Raw genomic sequence first — 19,841 nt, forward strand, 5'->3', positions numbered from 1 at the left:
AAGAGGAGCAAGGTTGGAACTCAGGAGCTCGGCTTTCAAGACATGGGAGGTTTGAGATGCCTATAAAACACCCAAGTAAGAGGACTGAGCAGAAGGCTGAATATACAGATCTAGTGTGTACAGGAGATATTTGAGATGGAGATAAAATGTGAGAATCAAATGTCAAAACTATGTGGCATTTAAAACTATGAGACTGAATGAGGTCACTTGGGGAGAGAGTATAAACAGAGAAGGGAAGAAGCGCAAAGGTCAGTCTTTGGGGCTCTGTACTATTAATTTCTACAGTCGCTTAAATTGTAATGCATTCGGCAAATGGGTTCCAAGTTCTCACTGACATGCATTTGCATATCTTCTTGTATTTAGAAGGTTGTGAGTCAAATCTGTTATTCATGGCTTTTCATTCAATGGGTTTGGGGCATTTTTTGTGTCACGTCATACAAGTTCCCACTGTCTCTGTTATGGATTCACAGACTGCCAGAGTTTTCTGGGATCACAGAACAAATCACACACAAATCTAAGCCTAGAAACTAGGTCTCTCCTGACTCCCAGTCTGAGACTCAAGGCAGTAGGCATCTCCATTCAATGTTTGAAAGGGCTTGACGATTGTTTACGTGGAAAAAAACAGAACTGAAAAATAAAACGGGGTAGCAGTACGTGTGACGCACAGCTGCTAAAGAAGCAAACATATTCTTGAGATTCATTTTAAAAGCATTGAGCTTATGGAAATAACACTTCCTGTAGATTAGTTCACATCATATCTGGAATACTGTATTCATAGACATAATATTTTTAAAGGGAAACTTAATCTGGAATATATCCAGATGAGGATAACCAGGACAGTGGTATGCCCCTGAAATAGTGATTTAATTTTTAAGTGAAATCTTAAATTCCAAGAATTGTGTAAGAGTCTATCAGGAGCTAAATAGCTAGATAAAACAAGGATTACCCCCTATGGTTGAACAAGCTTCCAAAGGAGGCCACGTCGCCATTTGTAGGGGTGCCGCCAAGGCGACCCCAGCACCCAGTGGGAAGCGGAAGACCTGATCTTTAAGGTATTTCCGCTCCAGAATGTTTTTACTCCAATGCTTTTGAGCTTAGGATCCTTAAATGGCTATATATGGTTGATAATTTTTTACTACAAAAATGGCAATTTCACATAGTCCAAGTTTTAAGTCCAGGTATTCCAGGGCGGCATCCGTCAACACCACTCACCAAGGAGCTGACAGGCAACTATGTGTTCACTTAGAAACCAAGCCTGTCCATCACACTCTTCCAGGTAAACAGATACTGTGCAGGGCCCCTCCCTGCACGTAGGGCTTCCCCAAGGAGGCTGGCATCGGCCTTCCCTGCATGGACACAGGGGGAAATGTGGATCTAGTGTGTAGGGAACAGGTTGAGCTGGACTTAAAATTTAACACAGTTATTATTTAGTATCATAGTTTAGATAACATGCACAAACTCACCGTCTGCAATGTCATAGCCTGTTTTACAGTTTCACATTTTAAAACTAAATTATTTTAGTTTCCAGGGTTATACTTAGAGTTTTCAACACTGGTTATTTCAGCAGAATAAGATAGGTACGACAGTCAGTATCTTTAAACAAAAACCCATAGGAACTTATCTCGTGTGCTTTTTACATCATTTAGTTATTGTGGGAAGAAAATAAAAAACAATGTAAATAACAATCTACCCAGTTTAAAATTTTGTTTCCTAAACAAGTATTCTTCAAGTTTATATAACAAACACTACTTTCCTATTTGTGTGAAGAACAACTAAAACTTTGGGTCATGATAAAAAAAATTTAATGAATATTACTGTTTATAATGCAAAGAGACAACTAAGCTTCCTACCACATTCTGACACATGAGCAAAATAAAATAGCTCCACAGTAGATCAGACGCGTACTGGGCACTGCTGCACAAATGGCGAATGCCTTCAAGGGGTTTTACATGGTAATAGATCATCTATTATTAAATTATAACAGCTCCAGGGCCCATATATTTGAATTAATGCCACTGCAATGGAAGAAAGGAGTAATAAGCAATACAATGTCACAGCTTAGAAGGGAAGGCAAAGGGCTCCCCTGAACTAGTTACAATGTTTTCATGTTTCTTGGGGCAATTAAGGTTTCCCCATTAATTTGCAAGTACCGGACAGAAGGATGGGGAACCCCGTTTATTTTCAAGGAATGGAAAAACACGCAAGTCTTTACATGTGTTCAAGGAAGGTCACAAGTGAGCTACATACACTCTCCCACCCTCCGAATAAACCAGCACTCAAGTTCCTCAATTACTACCTTCTACCTTTATTGGTAGAAGAGGCCTCTGAATCTCTATAAGAGGAATCCCAAAAATCCATCTAGAATCTTGGTCTGAATTTCAACTGGGAGGCAAAGAGTTTATTCCTAAGCACAGGCTTGACCACGCTTAATCAGCCTTGGGTAGACAGGAGGGCCCACTGGTCACACCTCCACGGGCGAGTCTGCTGAAGTTCAGGACTCACCTGAGCTGTAGCTGTCAGTAGAGGACTGAGAAATGGAACGAGACAGAGAGCGGCGTCCAATTTTGGAGGGGCGTTTGTTGAACTCTTGCTTCTGGTCAGCAAACTGGATCTGCTAAGAAAAAGAACTCTTGTTATACAAACAAAAAGAACCTCCATTTTGAGAGCAATTCAAGGCAGTGGATCTGACTGCACCAGCCCCGATTTGGAACGTTAAGATTCTGGAGAGAAGAATGATTTTTCATTCTTCGCCTTCCATCAAATTTAAATCTTCGATCCACTCTCTGATGATAGCTATATGCTTTTTATAATAAAACTGTGACAAAAAATAAGAATGTGATGTTTTGGTTAAAATTAATGTTTAGAAAGTTGAACTGTATCCAGAAATCCTTTCTATAGTTTCACTGGAAGCTAAAGTTGGAAGGAATTTTTGAGACTATCTACTCCAATCTTGCCATATCTGGATGAAAGACTGCAAAGTACAGAAAGGCAAAGTGACTTGTCCTCCAGGTTTTAAGATTCCCAGGAAATGGTCTAGTTAGTACAATGAATACAATATACACTCTCTCCATTCAGACAGAAACTTTCCTGGAACCGCATTCGAATCCTGCCTGTGCCACTCATGGGCTCTGTGTGTTGGTGGAGATGCTTCTGTGAGCCTTATTTTTCTCAGAAATACAGCCCAGACGAAAACACCTCACAAGTCTGGGAGAGAGTTAAATGCAACAACGTACAGGCATACTTTGTTCTATTACACTCCACAGATGTTGCATTTTGGTTGTTTGTTTTTGCAAATTAAAGGCAAAACTCCCCACCAGAAAGGATTACAACTCATTTTATTGTGGTGGTGTGGAAACCAACCTGAAGCACCTCTGAGGTGTGCCTGTTCATCAACTGTGAAATAGCAGGAGATTCAATAAACCCACTTCCTCACTCCCGCCCCTGCAGTTCACTGCTCTCAGAGCTCCTTGCAGGTAGTCACTGTAATTTTTAAAGATGTATTAATTAGCTTTTCGGTACTAGTAACTACAGTAAACATTAATTATTTTTAACGTTTGGTATAAAAAACCTTAAAGCTGCCCTGGCTGGTGTAGCTCAGTGGATTGAGCGCAGGCCTGCGAACCACAAGATCGCGGTTCGATTCCCAGTCAGGGCACATGCCTGGGTTGCAGGCCAGTTCCCAGCAGGGGACGAATGAGAGACAACCATACCTTGATGTTTCTCTCTCTCTCTCTCTCCTTCCCTTCCCCTCTAAGATAAATAAATAAATAATCTTAAAAAAAAATAAAAAACCTTAAAGCTACAAGACTGATCACTTATTAACTATAATATAACAGATGTAGAGGAGTAAGTGAATAGACTGAATATGTATAAACCTCGGTACTTGAGAGTGAATTTTGGACAATTATCTGATAACTTTCTTGCATTTTGATCTCCTTTTCCTGCTGTTGCAGGTTCCAGCTGATACTTTATAACACTTTACCAAAGTTAGAATCATTTCGACAAATACCACATTTTGCTGTGTATGATTTGCACTTTTTTGCCCAAATTTTTGAGGGAAAAATAAAGATACCCATTATACATGGACAGTATACCTAAAATTTCTTGTACCTTGTATCTGTTTTTGTGTTTTGTAATTATTTGTTACACAAAATTTTTTGTACCATATGTTCAAAAATAAATGTGCAAAAATTTTTTAAAAAGATTTTCTTTAAAAGAGTTAAAAAAGATTTTATTTATTTTTAGAGAGNCCATATCTGGATGAAAGACTGCAAAGGACAGAAAGGCAAAGTGACTTGTCCTCCAGGTTTTAAGATTCCCAGGAAATGGTCTAGTTAGTACAATGAATACAATATACACTCTCTCCATTCAGACAGAAACTTTCCTGGAACCGCATTCGAATCCTGCCTGTGCCACTCATGGGCTCTGTGTGTTGGTGGAGATGCTTCTGTGAGCCTTATTTTTCTCAGAAATACAGCCCAGACGAAAACACCTCACAAGTTTGGGAGAGAGTTAAATGCAACAACGTACAGGCATACTTTGTTCTATTGCACTCCACAGATGTTGCATTTTTGGTTGTTTGCTTTTGCAAATTAAAGGCAAAACTCCCCACCAGAAAGGATTACAACTCATTTTATTGTGGTGGTGTGGAAACCAACCTGAAGCACCTCTGAGGTGTGCCTGTACGTCAACTGTGAAATAGCAGGAGATTCAATAAACCCACTTCCTCACTCCTGCCCCTGCAGTTCACTGCTCTCAGAGCTCTTTGCAGGTAGTCACTGTAATTTTTAAAGATGTATTAATTAGCTTTTCGGTACTAGTTACTACAGTAAACATTAATTATTTTTAATGTTTGGTATAAAAAACCTAAAAGCTATAAGACTGATCACTTATTAACTATAATATAACAAATGTAGAGGAATAAGTGAATAGACAGAATATGTATAAACCTCGGTACCTGAGAGTGCATTTTGGACAATTATCTGATAACTTTCTTGCATTCTGATCTCTTTTCCCTACTGTTGCAGGTTCCAGCTGATACTTTATAACACTTTACCAAAGTTAGTATCATTTCGACAAATACCACATTTTGCTGTGTATGATTTGCACTTTTTTGCCCAAATTTTTGAGGGAAAAATAAAGATACCCATTATACATGGACAGTATACATAAAATTTCTTGTACCTTGTATCTGTTTTTGTGTTTTGTAATTATTTGTTACACAAAATTTTTTGTAGCATATGTTCAAAAATAAATGTGCAAAAAAAATTTTTTAAAGATTTTCTTTAAAAAAAGTTAAAAAAAGATTTTATTTATTTTTAGAGAGAGGAATGGAGGGAGTAAGGGAGGGAGAGAAACATCAATGTGTGGTTGTCTCTCATGTGCCCCCCACTGGAGACCCGGCCTGCAATCCAGGCATGTGCCCTGACTGAACTGGCAACCTTGTGGTTCGCAGGCCAGCACTCAAACCACTGAGCAACACCAGCCAGGACAAAAAAAAAAAAAGTATCTAAGCATAAAAAAATAAATAATTGAATTAAAAAATTAAAATGAAAGATATTTTTCCTGAAAGTTTAGGCCAAAAACGTGGGTGCCCACTCTACATGGGAGTACATCACACACATCAAAATACAGTAACTTCCCCACCTCCACTGAATGTTTGCATAATTGCTTAGATTATTCTGGATCCAAGGTGGCAGGGAGGGGGAAGTATCGAAGACTTGACAACTGATGCTACCTTTCAAAATAAATAGATGTTCCCTGGTGGGCAGAACACAGATACAGCATGCCGAGAACGAGGGCAGTAACTGATGCTCATTTCCTGCAGTCAGAGGTAACTGTTGAGTCACTTGAGTACTGAGACGGAGGAACCAGTGCCAAACTGAATCAGCTCAGCACGTCTTTTAGGGGAATTCACAGCATTTTCTGAGCTGTAACAACAAAGCCCGTGTAGTACTTTAGAGTCTGTAAATTATTTTCAGCAACAGGAAAATTCATTGGCTTAGAAGCTCTTTTGCAAAATGAAAATGGTAAAACTGATTATTTTGCTCAAGTAGGAATTTGTTCCAAAAAAGAAAAAGTGCCCTTTCTACACACTCCTATGGGATACACATGAACTTTCATACACATCTCCCACCACAGCACCATCACGCTGAACCCAACCATCCACCTGTGTTCTGTACAAGTGATCAGCTCCATAAAGGCAAGAGCTGTGTATCTTATTCACCCTTATATTCTAGACACAAATGCCTGACATATGGTAGGCAGCCATGTTCTGAAATGAATCTGAAGTAGTCTATTCTGTCTTCACTGTATGTGGCTGAATATTAAGTAAACATGGTAAGTATGAGCCCAGTCTAAAGTTAAAAGAATCCTTCAGGGTGAAAAAAGTTGGGAAGGGGAAGAAGGTGGGTGTGAAGAGGCGGGTGGGGGATAGAAGTCAAGCTCAAAACCCTGGCTTCCCTTTCACCAACCTTGTTCAAGACAATGACTTGTCTTTATTCTTTTTTAGAAGCCCATCTAGGAAAAGGAATATTAATTGACTTTCCAAAGGTCACAATGAGTCATTACCTTTAGCAGTGCCAAAAAGAATAATATAAAAATAGAGTAACAGATCAACTCTGCCTGAGGAATGCTGACAGCCCCCCTCCCACCCACACACCACTAGAGGGGGCCAGTCACTCCACTTCCCTAGGAGGGGGGTGGGGTTCACATACATTTTCCCCAACGACACGAAACCATGTAGCTATCCGGCCGCATCGTCATCATCGCAAACCAGTTTCCCCAAGCTGAGCTCTCTCCTCTATAGTCTTCTCCATTTACAGTTATGCCTTCCACGCAGGTCAAATGTAGGCTGTCTTTTGACACTAAAGAAGACTACGTAGGCTTTCTCCACTCAGAGACATAGGGTTCTAAACTTTACTTGTTAGATACTGAACTCCAGTTTCTTTAGAACAGAAGACCATTAGACAGAGACTAACCACTTATGTAGAATGTTATACAATTCTCCAGGGAAATAAATGTTGATCTTTCACTGACGAGCAGAACACGTTTTAAGTAGGTCATCCTTGGCGCTCACCTGCCCTCAATAATTAAATGTTATTACATTCCTCACTCAACAGTTCACCCAGTAACACAGTAACGTGCGTACTCACCCTGGGGGGGCGGGTACTTCTGTACATTCTACCCCTAATTTACCTCCGTCTGAAATCAAAGAGTCCTTTAAGGTAATCCCCATTTTTTCATTCCCGAGAGAACCGCCTGGTTCCAAGAGGCACCAAGGCCAGGGAGGGACAGAGACTGTTCGGAAAGGGGCAGCTCACCTCATGCCAGAGGAGGGATGAAAGCAGGAAAGGAGGGGGAAGCGGCGGTCCTTTCACATGAATGGCTATTGCAGCAGCAAGACCGGTAAACAAGAGCTTAGCCTCACCTGGGCTTTAATCCCAGAGTTGCCACTGACAATGTATTTCTTCTTGTTGCTCAGCATAGTGACATTTCCAGCCCTACTGCCACCTCTGCGGTCAGGGACCCTTGCGGGTAGGCCTTTAAACTTTCTGCATCAGCAATTCTGTTGGCTCTCGTTGTTTTTTTTTTTTTTTTTTTTTGGTTGGGGGGTGGGGTGCTACCCTTCCCTGGACTCCCTGAAGCTGCCTGACAACCCCTCCAGCAGTTGAACCCAATTTAATAAGGCATTTCTCTTAGTGGCTCATCAGCCATTCCTAATCTGACGGCTGTTTTGCTTTTATTTTATTTTTTCCCTTAACACCTAATTACGTGGACCCTCTGACCTCTAAACCTTAACAAGTCCCTTGACAAGGCCCAACTTGCACTCAGATAACAATAGTGTACTTATATAACCAGGGCACTTTTTTGCCTGCTATAATTACCCTGCTAATTAGGTTCCTTTTTAACCTTACTTCCTCCTTTTCCATTTCAGATGATTTTTGTTAACCTAGTCTCATCAGAAAAAAAAAATTAACCACAGACCATTAAAACAATGAGGGAATTTATTAAGGTGGTAAGAATAAACACGGTACAAAGCCCTCAGGCAGCCTCTACCGTGCACTCTGTGTCCTTGGGTTGGTCAGACAGGAGACTGGTGCTATACACTTAATTGTGCATCTTTTATATAGGTTTTGACATTTGATTTCTAGTCCCATCTCAAGATTGGTGCTGATTAGGTGCTGAATGACTACATCAGTTTTTTTCAAAAAAGTTTTTCACAAACTGTTTTGTGGAAGTTATGACTACGAAGGGGGGTTTTCGATGGCCTCAGAGTCCCCAGGATCACGATGACCTTGTTACATACCAAACTGAGTCAAATGAAAGGGCAGAGAATCACATAATTTATTTGTTGATTTCTGAAAGGGGGCCTGTGAATAGAAAATCTATTTCAACTGTAATTTATAGAGACAGGATGAGAATGTGATTCAAATTCTTCCTAAAAAAAAAAAAAGAAAGAAAGAAAGAGAGAGACAGCTTGTTGAGCAGAAGCAAGAACATAAAATGGTAGGTTATTTTTTAGAATAATCTTTATTTTGAGAGAAAAGGTCTCTGGAAGAACAGAATAAGGGGAAGAGGACTAATATTTATCCAGTACCTACACACAGCCCTGTGTATGCCACTTCTATTAATCAGCATAAGAATCTTAAAATACAGGTATTATTATCCCCATTTGGCAAATCAGGAAAGTGCAGCTCTTCGAGAACAAATTCCATTTGCCTCTGGTCTCGTGGTAAGTAAACGATGGGACTAGCACCAGGAGCCTGTGTTTATCTCAGAGCTGAAGCTCTCCCCACTGTACCAACCTAACGCATCAGAAGGCCCCAAACTCCCCCGGTCCTCATCTTGGGTCCATTAGTCCTCCTTCACTCTTCTTAATTTAATTACTCCTTCCATTTACTTTCTTATCAGACTGGGTCTCAGAAATGACATCATCCCAGATGACTTTAGAGCTCTGATCAAATCACAATTCTGAAATGGCCAATCATATGAGAGTTTTAAATGGAACAGCCCATTAATTGGCAACTCTGTCCAATGCCACCGCCAGAAATTAAAACAAATTACTGAATTCAATTACTGATGTTTACCATCACCCATAACAATACTGATCTATTACTCTGAATTTCAAGAAATGAGATAGACCAATATTTTTCTGCTTGCTGGCTGGATCTCTGAACTTCTGCTCGTGATAACCAAGGATGTTCACCCTGGACACTTTCAGGTCGTTCCTCATTTTCCTCAGGTGAGAAGGAATTCTTTCGTCCAATGGCTTAAGTCACTAGACTTGCACCAAAGGGTGCTGCAGATATATACAAAACACAACCACAGACATTATAGGATACTGTTACAGACAGGAGAAGCCTTACCACTTAATGGGCTTATCGAACAAAGCAGTTCTCAAACTTGAGGTGCTTCAAACTCACCTGGAAGCCTTATTAGAACACGTTGCTGGACCCCACTCCGAGTTTCTGATTTAGTAAATCTGGGTGGGGCCCAAGGTTTTGCATTTCTAACAAGCTGCCAGGCGATGCTGATGCTGCTGGTTTGGGGACCACACTTTGCGAATCACTGCTCTAGTACTGTCTCCCAGCCTGAATACAGCAGCCCTGCTTCTCTTGACTCTCTCCTCAGCCAACCATTTGATCCCATCGGTGGTCACACTAGGAAGGCATATTCAAAGGCAGAAAAGAAAAGGTCATTTCAAAGGTCAGACCTTAGAACGAAGTGAACCTTCATAACCAACTGGGTCTGATTCTGATTTCCACAGTTTAAAGCTAACAAAAATAGATGTTTAATACCTTAAGAAAAATAGGCCTTCTGTGGAGGATAACAGATCTATTTAACCTACAGAGGATCCATCAGGCCAAGAGAAAACAATTCATTTTGAAATACACGAAGGTGATGACCAAAGATCCTCTCTCTCTGTATCTCCATCCCTCAACATTTCCAGCACTCAATATCTATAAATCCTCATTGGAAAATTGGGAACAATAACATCTACTTTGCTTATTTCAAATGTGTGCTAAGGAATAAAATAATGTATCTGAGAGGGCTGTGAAGACTATACAACACACAGTATCAAAATTAACCTTTCAGGTTTTTTAGGTCAAAAGTTCTTTAGCTAGAGCCATAGCTGTCTAGACCCCCGACCCCTTCCCCGGCCAAAATGCAACATTTGTGTGTGTGTGTGTGTGTTTTCCTGGGAGAGGCCCCATAGTTTTCATCAGTTTTGCAAATGGATCTCTGCTTTAAATGTCAATCCTGACCCAGAGTTACAGCCAAACTATCTCTACCACTGTTTACCAGGTACCTTAAAGGTGTCTGTCACACTTCCAAGTAGATACGGTTCAAGGATTCTTAGAGACGTCTCTCCCTTCCAAGCCAAATGAGCTGCTAAAACACATCTTTACCTATAAAGGGGATTACTTTTCGCCAAAAGATCAGGTAACCAGCTGGCTGAGTACTCAAGATTGATTTCCTACGGAAAAGTACCATGTACTACACAGAGCCTGGGTGGGAGGAGGAAATATTCAAATGTAGAATCTAAAAAAAAAAAGGTCGCTGCTGATTGCCATGCGACATTAAAGGAGGTATTTCACCTACTAAGAGGGACTGAAGATTTCTCAGGGGAAGTAAAAACATATTTATTAAAAAAAAATTTAAAGGATGTGTTCCCCAACCTTTTAGCAGCAAAGCTGCCTGAACAAGCCTTAGAAAATCCTTCACGTGAAAACAGGTGAGTAGCAGGGGCTCCGACAGAAGCTTTCCGTGACTGATGGAGTGTAACTGGAGGTCTACCTTGTCCGTTCTCAAGACTAGGGTTCTTCAAACTTCGTCCTGGCTTATTTCCCTGCTGGAATCAGAGATGTGAGTACTGTCAGCTGCTGTCTGGTCTGTGTCCTGTCCTTCCAGGGGTATCGAGTCCCTTTTCTGATGGTTAATGTAAAGGGAGGTGTTATAATGCACTTTCCCTGCTAAACTTTCCTCCTGAAAGAAAGTTTGAGAGCCTTGTTATATTTCTTTTGGAGGCTGGGTTAGCCTCAGTGGAAGTCTCATTACAGTGATATATAAACTGGAACATGAGTCCGACATTTGTTAAAGCTTTCTTAAACTGAAATTTCTGCCCAGCATGGGAGCTGGCTCCAGGGTTTTCCCTCAGGGATTCAAAGGCTCTCTAACATTTCACAGATGAGGTCTGGAAACCTATAGGCAACACACTAGAGGGTGTTTGGGGGTTCACTTTGCTGGCTAAGTGGACATTGGTGGCAGCTTAAAGCAACATTTCCAGACCAGGTCAGAAACTAATGATTTGTGCAGTATGTGAAGGAAAGCCTCATGAGGTTAATTAAGTCTTTTGGCAAAGAAATATAGATGAAAAAGCTGAATTTTGAAGATAAGCCCCTCCTCCCTACTCTTTCTCGTTGTTTTTGTTTAAAACAAACCTACTGATCAAAGGTATTTTTCTAGTTTTTGAGAGAGAATGATCAAGAAACCACTAAAAAAGAGATAATCTACTGAAAACAGCAGACCTGTGCTTTAAAGAATATATTCTAAAAGCTGGGAAGTCCTAAGTCAAATCCCTTAAGTAACAGTTGCACTAATTCCTTTAGGAGAGTTTCCTTGTTCACAAAAATAAAAAGATTAGTAGGTGAAAGTTCAGCAGGAGCCCCTCTTGAAGATGTGCTTAGCAGGTAAGACAGTGAGGACTGGTACAAGATTAAGAGTTACTACAAAAACTGGCGCTGCTTCTGAGTTGGCACACGATGTCCTGTGGAAGTCTTCTGTAACACTCCTTTAGGGAGGTACCAAAGTTTAGTGTCTTTTTTTTTTAATGTTTTATTTATTTATCTTTAGAGGGGAAGGGAAGGAGAGAGGAAGACAAACATCAATGTATGGTTGCTTCTCATGCATCCCCTGCTGGGAACTCACCCCTGCCGGGAACTGGCCTGCAACCCAGGCATGTGCCCTGACTGGGAATCGAACCGCGATCGTCAGGTTCGCAGGCCGGTGCTCAATCCACTGAGACACACCAGCCAGGGCCAAAGTTTAGTATCTTAATGTGGCCCCTCCCCATCACCAACGAAAACCAGATGTTTGGCTCCTCTTTCATGTTATCAGTGAGTAGCTGGAGATTAAAAAACCAAACTGGAATTATTATATGAATCCTTTCCACGAATTCTAAAGCACTACGTTATTTGAAATAAGCCTGTGGATCGGTAGGATTTCTTTCTATCAAACACTTTAAAGCTGAGCTCAAGATTCTGAAACGAAATTTTCAAAAACAACAACAGCAAGAACCCAAGAAAAAGAGTAAACAATAGTTGTAACAGTGAGAGTTGAAACACGGGCTCCTCAGTGGCCCTTTGTGAGACTTAGTATACATTCAATTGCATTGATGGTTATTTATTTAAGTCCACAATTTCATGTATGTATGTACATGAAACCACACACACATAAAACACAAGACAGCACAGACTGTAAGAAATCAGTCTAAACCTACAAGAAACCACAGTCAGGAACATAAGAATGGTTGCTGTTTTCATTTATTTTTACATACATTTTTCTTTTCTTTTTTAATCCTCACCCAGAGATATGTTCATTGATTAGAGAGAAAAGAAGTGGGGGAGTGGGGGAGAGAGTCATTGACGTGAGAGAGAAACACCAACTGGCCGCCTCCCACATGCTCCCCGCCAGGAATCGAACCGGCAACCCAGGTGTGCATCCGGACTGGGGATCCACCTCGCAACCTTTTGGTGCACAGGACCACGGTCCAAACAACTGTGCTACCCAGCCAGGGTGACATTGGATGTAAAATATTAGGTTTTAGGTGGTAGCTCTTAGCAACAAATAAGTCCTTCTTACCATTATATTAAAAACCTCGATCAGGCAAATGTGATGTTTTGAAGAATGGTAATAAAGGAGCTATAGTTTCTACTTCTTAGACATACACATATAAAGAATACCTGGGGAAATGTTTTGACTGGAGAGGGAAAAACATGGGCAGATAGAGGAGAAATGTCTTAAATCTTTTCAGAGACTTGAGGGAGCACCATCTCTGGGAGTTCTGGGTCCACCCCCTGCCCCTCACTACAGGCACACTTCAGAGATATTGTGGGTTCTATCTAAAGCAGCGATTTTCAAAACGTGTGCTGTAAGAATTTTTATTTAATTTTTATTTATTGATTTTGAGAGAAAGAGAGAGGGGGAGAGAAAGAGAAACATCAATTTGTTGTTCCATTTATTTGTGCATCCTGATTCTTCTATGTGCCCTGACCAGGTATCGAATCCACAACCTTGGCATATTGGGATGATACTCTAACTAAGCTACCCAGCCAGGGCTTGTAAGAATTTTTAAAAATGATATCCTATTATTTAGTCAAGGGCACTGACCTCTTTTCCCTTAGACTGTCAAATTTTAAAAAATGACAACAGCCCTGGCTGGTGTGGCTCAGTGGATTAAGTGCCAGCCTGCAAACCAGAAGGTCCGCAGGTTTGATTCCCAGTCAGGACACATGCCTGGATTGCAGGCCAGATTCCCCAGTTGGGGGCATGTGAGAGGCAACCAATTGATGTATCTCTCACACACTCTCTCCCTCTCTTTCTCCCTTCCTTCCCTTCTAAGAAGTAAATAAATAAAAACCTTTTTTAAAAAAATGACAACAGCCAAACACAACAATGGCCATCTGGTGTGAATGAATCAAAATTATACGTATTTTTTGTCATCTCAGTAAAAAATATATTTTTGGCCCTGGCTGGTGTAGCTCAGTGGATTGAGCGCAGGCCTGCGAACCACAAGATCGCGGTTCGATTCCCAGTCAGGGCACATGCCTGGGTTGCGGGCCAGTTCCCGGCAGGGGACACACCAGAGGCAACCATACATTGATATTTCTCTCTCTCTCTCTCCTTCCTTTCCCCTCTAAAGATAAATAAAATTAAAAAATATATATATATATTTGGTGTGCTGCAGAATTTTAGTAAGTATTTTATGTGTGTCATGAGATGAAAATGGTTGAGACTCGCTGGTCGAGACCACTGCAATGAAGCAAGAACTGCAATAAGGCAAGTCCTGCTCTTTTTGCTGGTGCAGGATTCTTACCTTCAGTTGGCAAAAAATGGAACATCTGTGAAACACCATAAAGTGAGGTATGCCTGCATTCTTTTTTTTAAAATCCACATGAGAAACAAACAAAGCATCGGCTTGTAAATCGAATGCAAAGCAATCCACAGGATAACACAACCCATGCCACGCACCAGCAGCAGTAGGAGCTCCAGCTCAGCACAGCCACGCAAGAAGCTGACTCTGACCACGCAGCTCTCAGACCTTCCCCAGCTTCCCCGACTTGTAATTAAGAAACAGGGGTGATCCAAGACAGAAAATAATCAGAAATTAGAATAATAACTTTTTCCCCAACCACACAGGTCTTGGTAGGCCTTTCTCATAGATGATCCCTGTCACCTGTCAGAGCTGGTGGCCTCATTATCAAGAAACAGAAGGAAGAGCAAAGTGACGGAAGAACTCACCATCCACTCGGGCATGTGAAAAGCCGAGGTGCCCTCATTACCGTCCCACTTCTCCATAGTGCAGGCTGGGGGAATGTATGTCCTGAAGCAAAAGGGAAAGCTGGTTTGGAAATGCCGGGGCTTTCTGAGTGCCCCGAAGCAGAACCTAACCTAGTGATTCAGAAGCTCACAATGTCTAGCAGAAGCTGTATCCCCTTTCACACAGACTTCCTATTCAAATCAAGATCATTCTCTAACTGCCTATCTAGTCCCTTAGTGGTTAGCTTCAAAGCTTCTGTTTCTGATTCAAAATCAGAGCTGACGCAAGGTTCTGCACCCAGGCACTGAACTTCCTACAGGGCACCCACTGTTTAATGCTCCCCACTCTACCCCCAGCTCCCCGGTGGGGACTTTCTGCAGCCACAGTCAGGCTTCCTCCCTTTCCCAGAGTGTAAGGCTCTTGTTAATTTCCTCCAGCCCCTCAGTACACGTCACTGCAGGTGCTGATACCAAAATCAATAAGTATCGAGGTCAAGAAGGCACTCCCATTTCTCAAGTTGCTTAATCAGTACAGTAAATAGGCGTTTCCTTAAAATCAAGAGTTCCTGATGGTTTTCAAGTTTAAACAGCTATCCAGAAGCTCCCTGTCTGCTCACACCAGGGGTTTGGCACCAAACTCAGGCATATCTCAAGCTAAATTCTTATTGCACGGGAGATTCAGATGGAGCCAGGGAAGATCTCTTACAAAATCCGAGCTTCCTCGAGGATCTTTGAGAAACTGTTAGGACTACAGCTCCCCCTGCTGGCTCCCTGTGCTGTGTGCAAGAAGGTCTATGACGGCTGCATCAACAGCACGGGCACCAATTGTGAATTAGCTGCTTTTTTTGGGTTAGTCAGGAGCTAGCACGGTATGGGTTCAGAGGGAGCCAGGGTTTTGGGTCAAGAGGAGTGCTGCCTTCGAGCCCCCATCCAATGCAGGTTCTTACTCACGGGTCTGGTTTCAGGAAGAAACGGAATGTGAACACAGTAGCTGTGTACACTATAACCTGAAGAGACTTCAGAAGCTGTTTCCTCTCTATGCCATGCCAGCTTTCTGCTCTGCATATTTCAGATGTTTGGAAAGGAAACAAAACTAGAAAAAAGGTGACTTAACCTATTTTTACCTTCTTATTCATTCCAACAAAAGTACCATAGATTTTAGGCACAAAAGAAGCCCGACAATGCCCTGGCTGGTGTAGCTCAGTGGATTGAGTGCAGGCCTGCGAAGCAAGGGATCACGGTTTGATTCCCTGTCAGGGCGAGTGCCTGAGTTGCGGGCCGGTTCCTAGCGGGGGACCCATGGGAGGCAACCATACATTGACGTTTCTCTCCCTCTCTCCTTCCCTTCCCCTCTAAAGATAAATAAAATCTTTAAAAAAAAAAAAAAAACGAAGCCCAACAAGATATGCCTACTTTGGTCCTCTTCAAGAACCAAGGACTCTTTAATGGTGTCAGTTCCCATCGCAGAGGATCATTTCTCTGGAGCTGATAGTCATAACATTATAGTTAGGATTACAGATTCAGTGCACTTTAGGGCCTTCACTGGTTAAGAAGACAGTCCTTTGGATGTGGAGTGGAGTGGAGAGGGAGGTGATGTCTAGGAGAGGAGGTGATGTCTAGGGGAGGAGGTATTGCAAGATGCCACAGAGGGCAGAACTCAAGTGGCTGACCTGGAGGTACAGACTAGAAAGAAAGGCAAGTGAAAACAGAAGGGGACTGTGGGCCAGGTGAATGCAGGTGTCGAAGGATTAGAGATCACAGGGCAGGTGGGGATCGAATGCAATAAGAATGAGGAGCAGCAGAGGTGGAGGTAAAAGAGTTGTCACAGAGGAGCTAAGGAGTGAAGCAATTTGAGTGATAAGATACAGAAAGTTGGTGAAATGCAGGAGCAAGAAGGTCCCTCTGATGTCAGGGTGTCTATTTTTATAAAAAGCCTTAGCTCTAAACAACCTCCAGTTATTGTCCTCTGGTCTTCCTTTTAATACAAACTTAATAATCTGCTGCCTAAATTTCCCATGCTGTCTTTCATCTGTGTTTTAAATGCAACATATCTGAAATCAAAATGATTGCTCCATCTTTACTTTCCTTCACCCTCCAAACAAGCTTTCCCCCCTCACTTTTCTGCCTCTGTTCCCTGTCAACCAGATATAAAACCTCCATCATCCTTGTCCCCAGAACAATCAATTGCCAATTATTTTTGAGCCCTCCCCCGCCAAGCCTCTCTTCTACCCCTACCTGTCCATTTTCACTGCCTCCTAAAAAACCTCTATAAACCCTTTCCAGGAGGATCTTCCACTGCACATCCCTATATGGACTCTACCTGCAGGTCAGCTGTGTTACCTGCTGTTTTCTGAACGTGAAGACTGCAGAGCATGGCAGCACAGGGCCCTAGTTTGGGAGTGAAACAGACCAGGGTTGGAAACCTGGCTTTGCTGCTTAACCTCTCTACCCCTCCCGTCTTCTAATCTGTACAGTGGAAATAATCATAGCCATCTCACAGGACTGAAGGGAGAATTCTGAAAGTGTGTACATACCAAGTACTTAATAAATGAGGGTTCTTACTTATGTCATTATTATGTTGTCCTTTCCCACCTCAATGCCCTCTGCTTAGACCATTTCCTCAAACTGAAATGCATTCACTCTGCCTTTTCTTCCGTCATCTTTACTTACTCAAATTCCTCAAGGTTCCGCTCCAATGATACTTCTGCCATGGAATCTCCCTTGCCTCTTATTCTTTAGTCACGTCCCTATCTTCACACCTCCCCATATTATTTTTCCTGTGCACATGTGCCATCTCTGGTTAGACTCCAGGATCTCTGGGGCTGAGCCAGGGCTGATCTGCCTGCAGGGCCTGGCATATAGTAAAGGCTTGTCAAATTTTTTATGTTGTGTGTATACCTCACAGCGTTCTGGGGGTAAGTTGCCTAATACATTATTGATTATATATTAGTCAATGTGTTTGATATATTTGTGTCCATTTTATAGAATCTGAAACATTATTTTATATGTCCAGGTTATATATAGTCGTATTACGGACCACAGCTCTAACTTACTTGTGGTGAGTCCTCACTAGCATTGTAATCCTTAATTACAATATTATTTATTTATTTATTTGTCTTTAGGGAGAGGGGACAGGAAAGAGAAAGAGTGGGAGAGAAACATCAGTGTGTGGTTGCCTCTCATGGGTCCCCCCGACTGGGGACCTGGCCTGCAACCCAGGCATGTGCCCTGACTGGGAATCGAACTGGCGACCCTTTGCTTCACAGGCCCACGCTCAATCCACTGAGCTACACCAGCCAGGGCCTTAATTACAATATTATTTCTGCAGGAATATAGCATCCACTTTCCAACTTTTCATTGCTTGATCTGCATCAATTATTATCCATTATGACCCACATCATACGGAAGCTTTTAGGGACAAATTGAGGGCAAGAGATTACTTTACTGCCAGAGTGAAACCCAACCCTTCAAATATTTCAGGGATAGCAAATGACTAGATAATTGGTGCTCCTATTAATGTTTTCTACATAATCATTTATTAAATAACTGGAAGATGATTATGCTCACAGTAGTGTTAATACATGGAAAAAAATGACTTTAAGGAAACCAGGGTTGTGAATAAAAGAATAAACATGTATAAAATATATCACTTTGAGGCCCTGGCCAGGTGGCTCACTTGGTAAGAGCGTCATTCTGATAACCCAAGGTTGTGGGTTTGATCCCCCATCAGGGCCCACACAAGAGGCAATCATGAATGCATAGATAAGTGGAACAACAAATTGATGTTTCTGCTTTTCTCTTTCTCTCTCTCTCCATATATATATATGATTTTTAAAAAATTTGGCCCTGGCTGGTGTAGCTCAGTGGATTGAGCACAGGCCTGCGAACCAGAGGATCGTGGTTCAATTCCCAGTCAGGGCACATTCCTGGGTTGCAGACCAGTTCCCTGCAGGCCAACTCCCGGCAGGGGATGCACAAAAGGCAACCATACATTGATGTTTCTCTCCCTCTCTCCTTCCCCTCTAAAGGTAAATAAAAAAATAAAACCTTAAAAAAATCATTAAAAAAATTTAAATACATCCCTGGCTGGCGTAGCTCAGTGGATTGAGCACAGGCCTTCGAACCAGAGGATCGCTGTTCGATTCCCAGTCAGGGCACATGCCTGGGTTGCAGGCCAGTTCCCAGCAGGGGACGCGCGAAAGGCAACCATACATTGATGTCTCTCTCCCTCTCTCCTTCCCCTCTAAAGATAAATAAATAAATAAAATTTAAAAAAAAATTAAATACATCACTTTGGCAAGCTAAACCAAATGTCATTTCAGTTGTGACGTATTTTGGGGTTTTTTTGTGTAGGTTATAACTAAAATAGACTTTATCTGAAACTGCATCCTCACTACACCTTCCTGTAACAACAGAGAACAGCAGCTCTCCATCACTATGCTATGCAGTCTTCACCTTTCCGAAATAAAAATAAAAAGCAGTTATCACAGAGCTAAAGGTTTACTAATGGAATGGGACTCGGTAAGGCCTAAGGTGGGTGTAAGTGCTAGTTATCATCTCTTTCCGACCGAATTTCGTTTTACCCCAACGTGCCCCAGAAGACACAGGACCGGGGTGACAGCCCTGCACCCGGTCATCCAAATAATCACCCTTAGCATCTAGGAGAGGAGTTGGCGACCTCAAAAAAGTTACACAAACTGTGCCCAGTGTTCTCCTTTACAAAATTTGACCAACACATATACAGCTTAAAAGAATTACGTTTTAACTCCAAGAAGAACAATTTAAAGTTCCATGTGCCAGTTATGTTCCTATCAGGGGTAATCGGATAGCAGCTTCATCATTAATGAACACAAGCCATACTGGTCAGAGGGTACATGCTTGGAGCCGGAGAGGAAAAGGGCACGAAGTTAATATTTCCAGGGGTCAAAGTCAAAAAGAACCAGGCACTGAAAAAAAGTAGTATAATGGTAGAACAGTTTTAAACAAGAAGTGATAAATCTTCAACCTAGAGAGTCATAAGGCACAGGGCAAAGAACGTAAGAGTGTGACCCCATCCTCTGTTTCTGGCTTGTTGCTAATGGTTTTATTAGACTTTGGCAAGTCACCTAATGACTCTTCTTCAGGGTGCTTACTATTAACGAGGGTAAATGGGTAAGAGTGGACTGGGGAAGGTCAGAAGTGGTTCCTTCCAGTACTGACATTCAGTATTTCTAATCCATCTGGTTTCTCTGAGGCCATTAAGAAAAAGCAATAATTACTCCTTAGTCATCTAAGTTCCAGCTTATTGTAGAGGCTAAGGT

The 19,841-nt window shown here is 41.9% G+C and overlaps 1 protein-coding gene across 4 annotated transcripts in view; it reads right to left on the reverse strand.

The window, feature by feature from the left end:
• The window catches only part of AHCYL2 (adenosylhomocysteinase like 2), a 156,758-nt gene that overhangs the window by 43,770 nt on the left and 93,147 nt on the right, over window positions 1-19,841 (reverse strand). The window contains exons 1-2 of one of the 4 annotated variants that reach the window (XM_037049221.1): window positions 14,524-14,890; window positions 2,503-2,614 (exon numbers count right to left, since the gene is read on the reverse strand). In XM_037049221.1, coding sequence (XP_036905116.1) covers window positions 2,503-2,614; window positions 14,524-14,580 — 169 coding nt within the window. In that variant the 5' untranslated portion in view covers window positions 14,581-14,890. Of the gene's footprint in view, window positions 1-2,502; window positions 2,615-14,523; window positions 14,891-19,841 lie in introns of those variants that run through there. The other 3 variants (XM_037049223.1, XM_037049220.1, XM_037049219.1) reach the window with 3 other exon arrangements.

The sequence above is a fragment of the Sturnira hondurensis genome, unplaced genomic scaffold (genome assembly GCF_014824575.4).
Source record: "Sturnira hondurensis isolate 20B ecotype Veracruz unplaced genomic scaffold, ASM1482457v3 Scaffold0006437, whole genome shotgun sequence".
Taxonomy (NCBI): Eukaryota; Metazoa; Chordata; class Mammalia; order Chiroptera; family Phyllostomidae; genus Sturnira; species Sturnira hondurensis.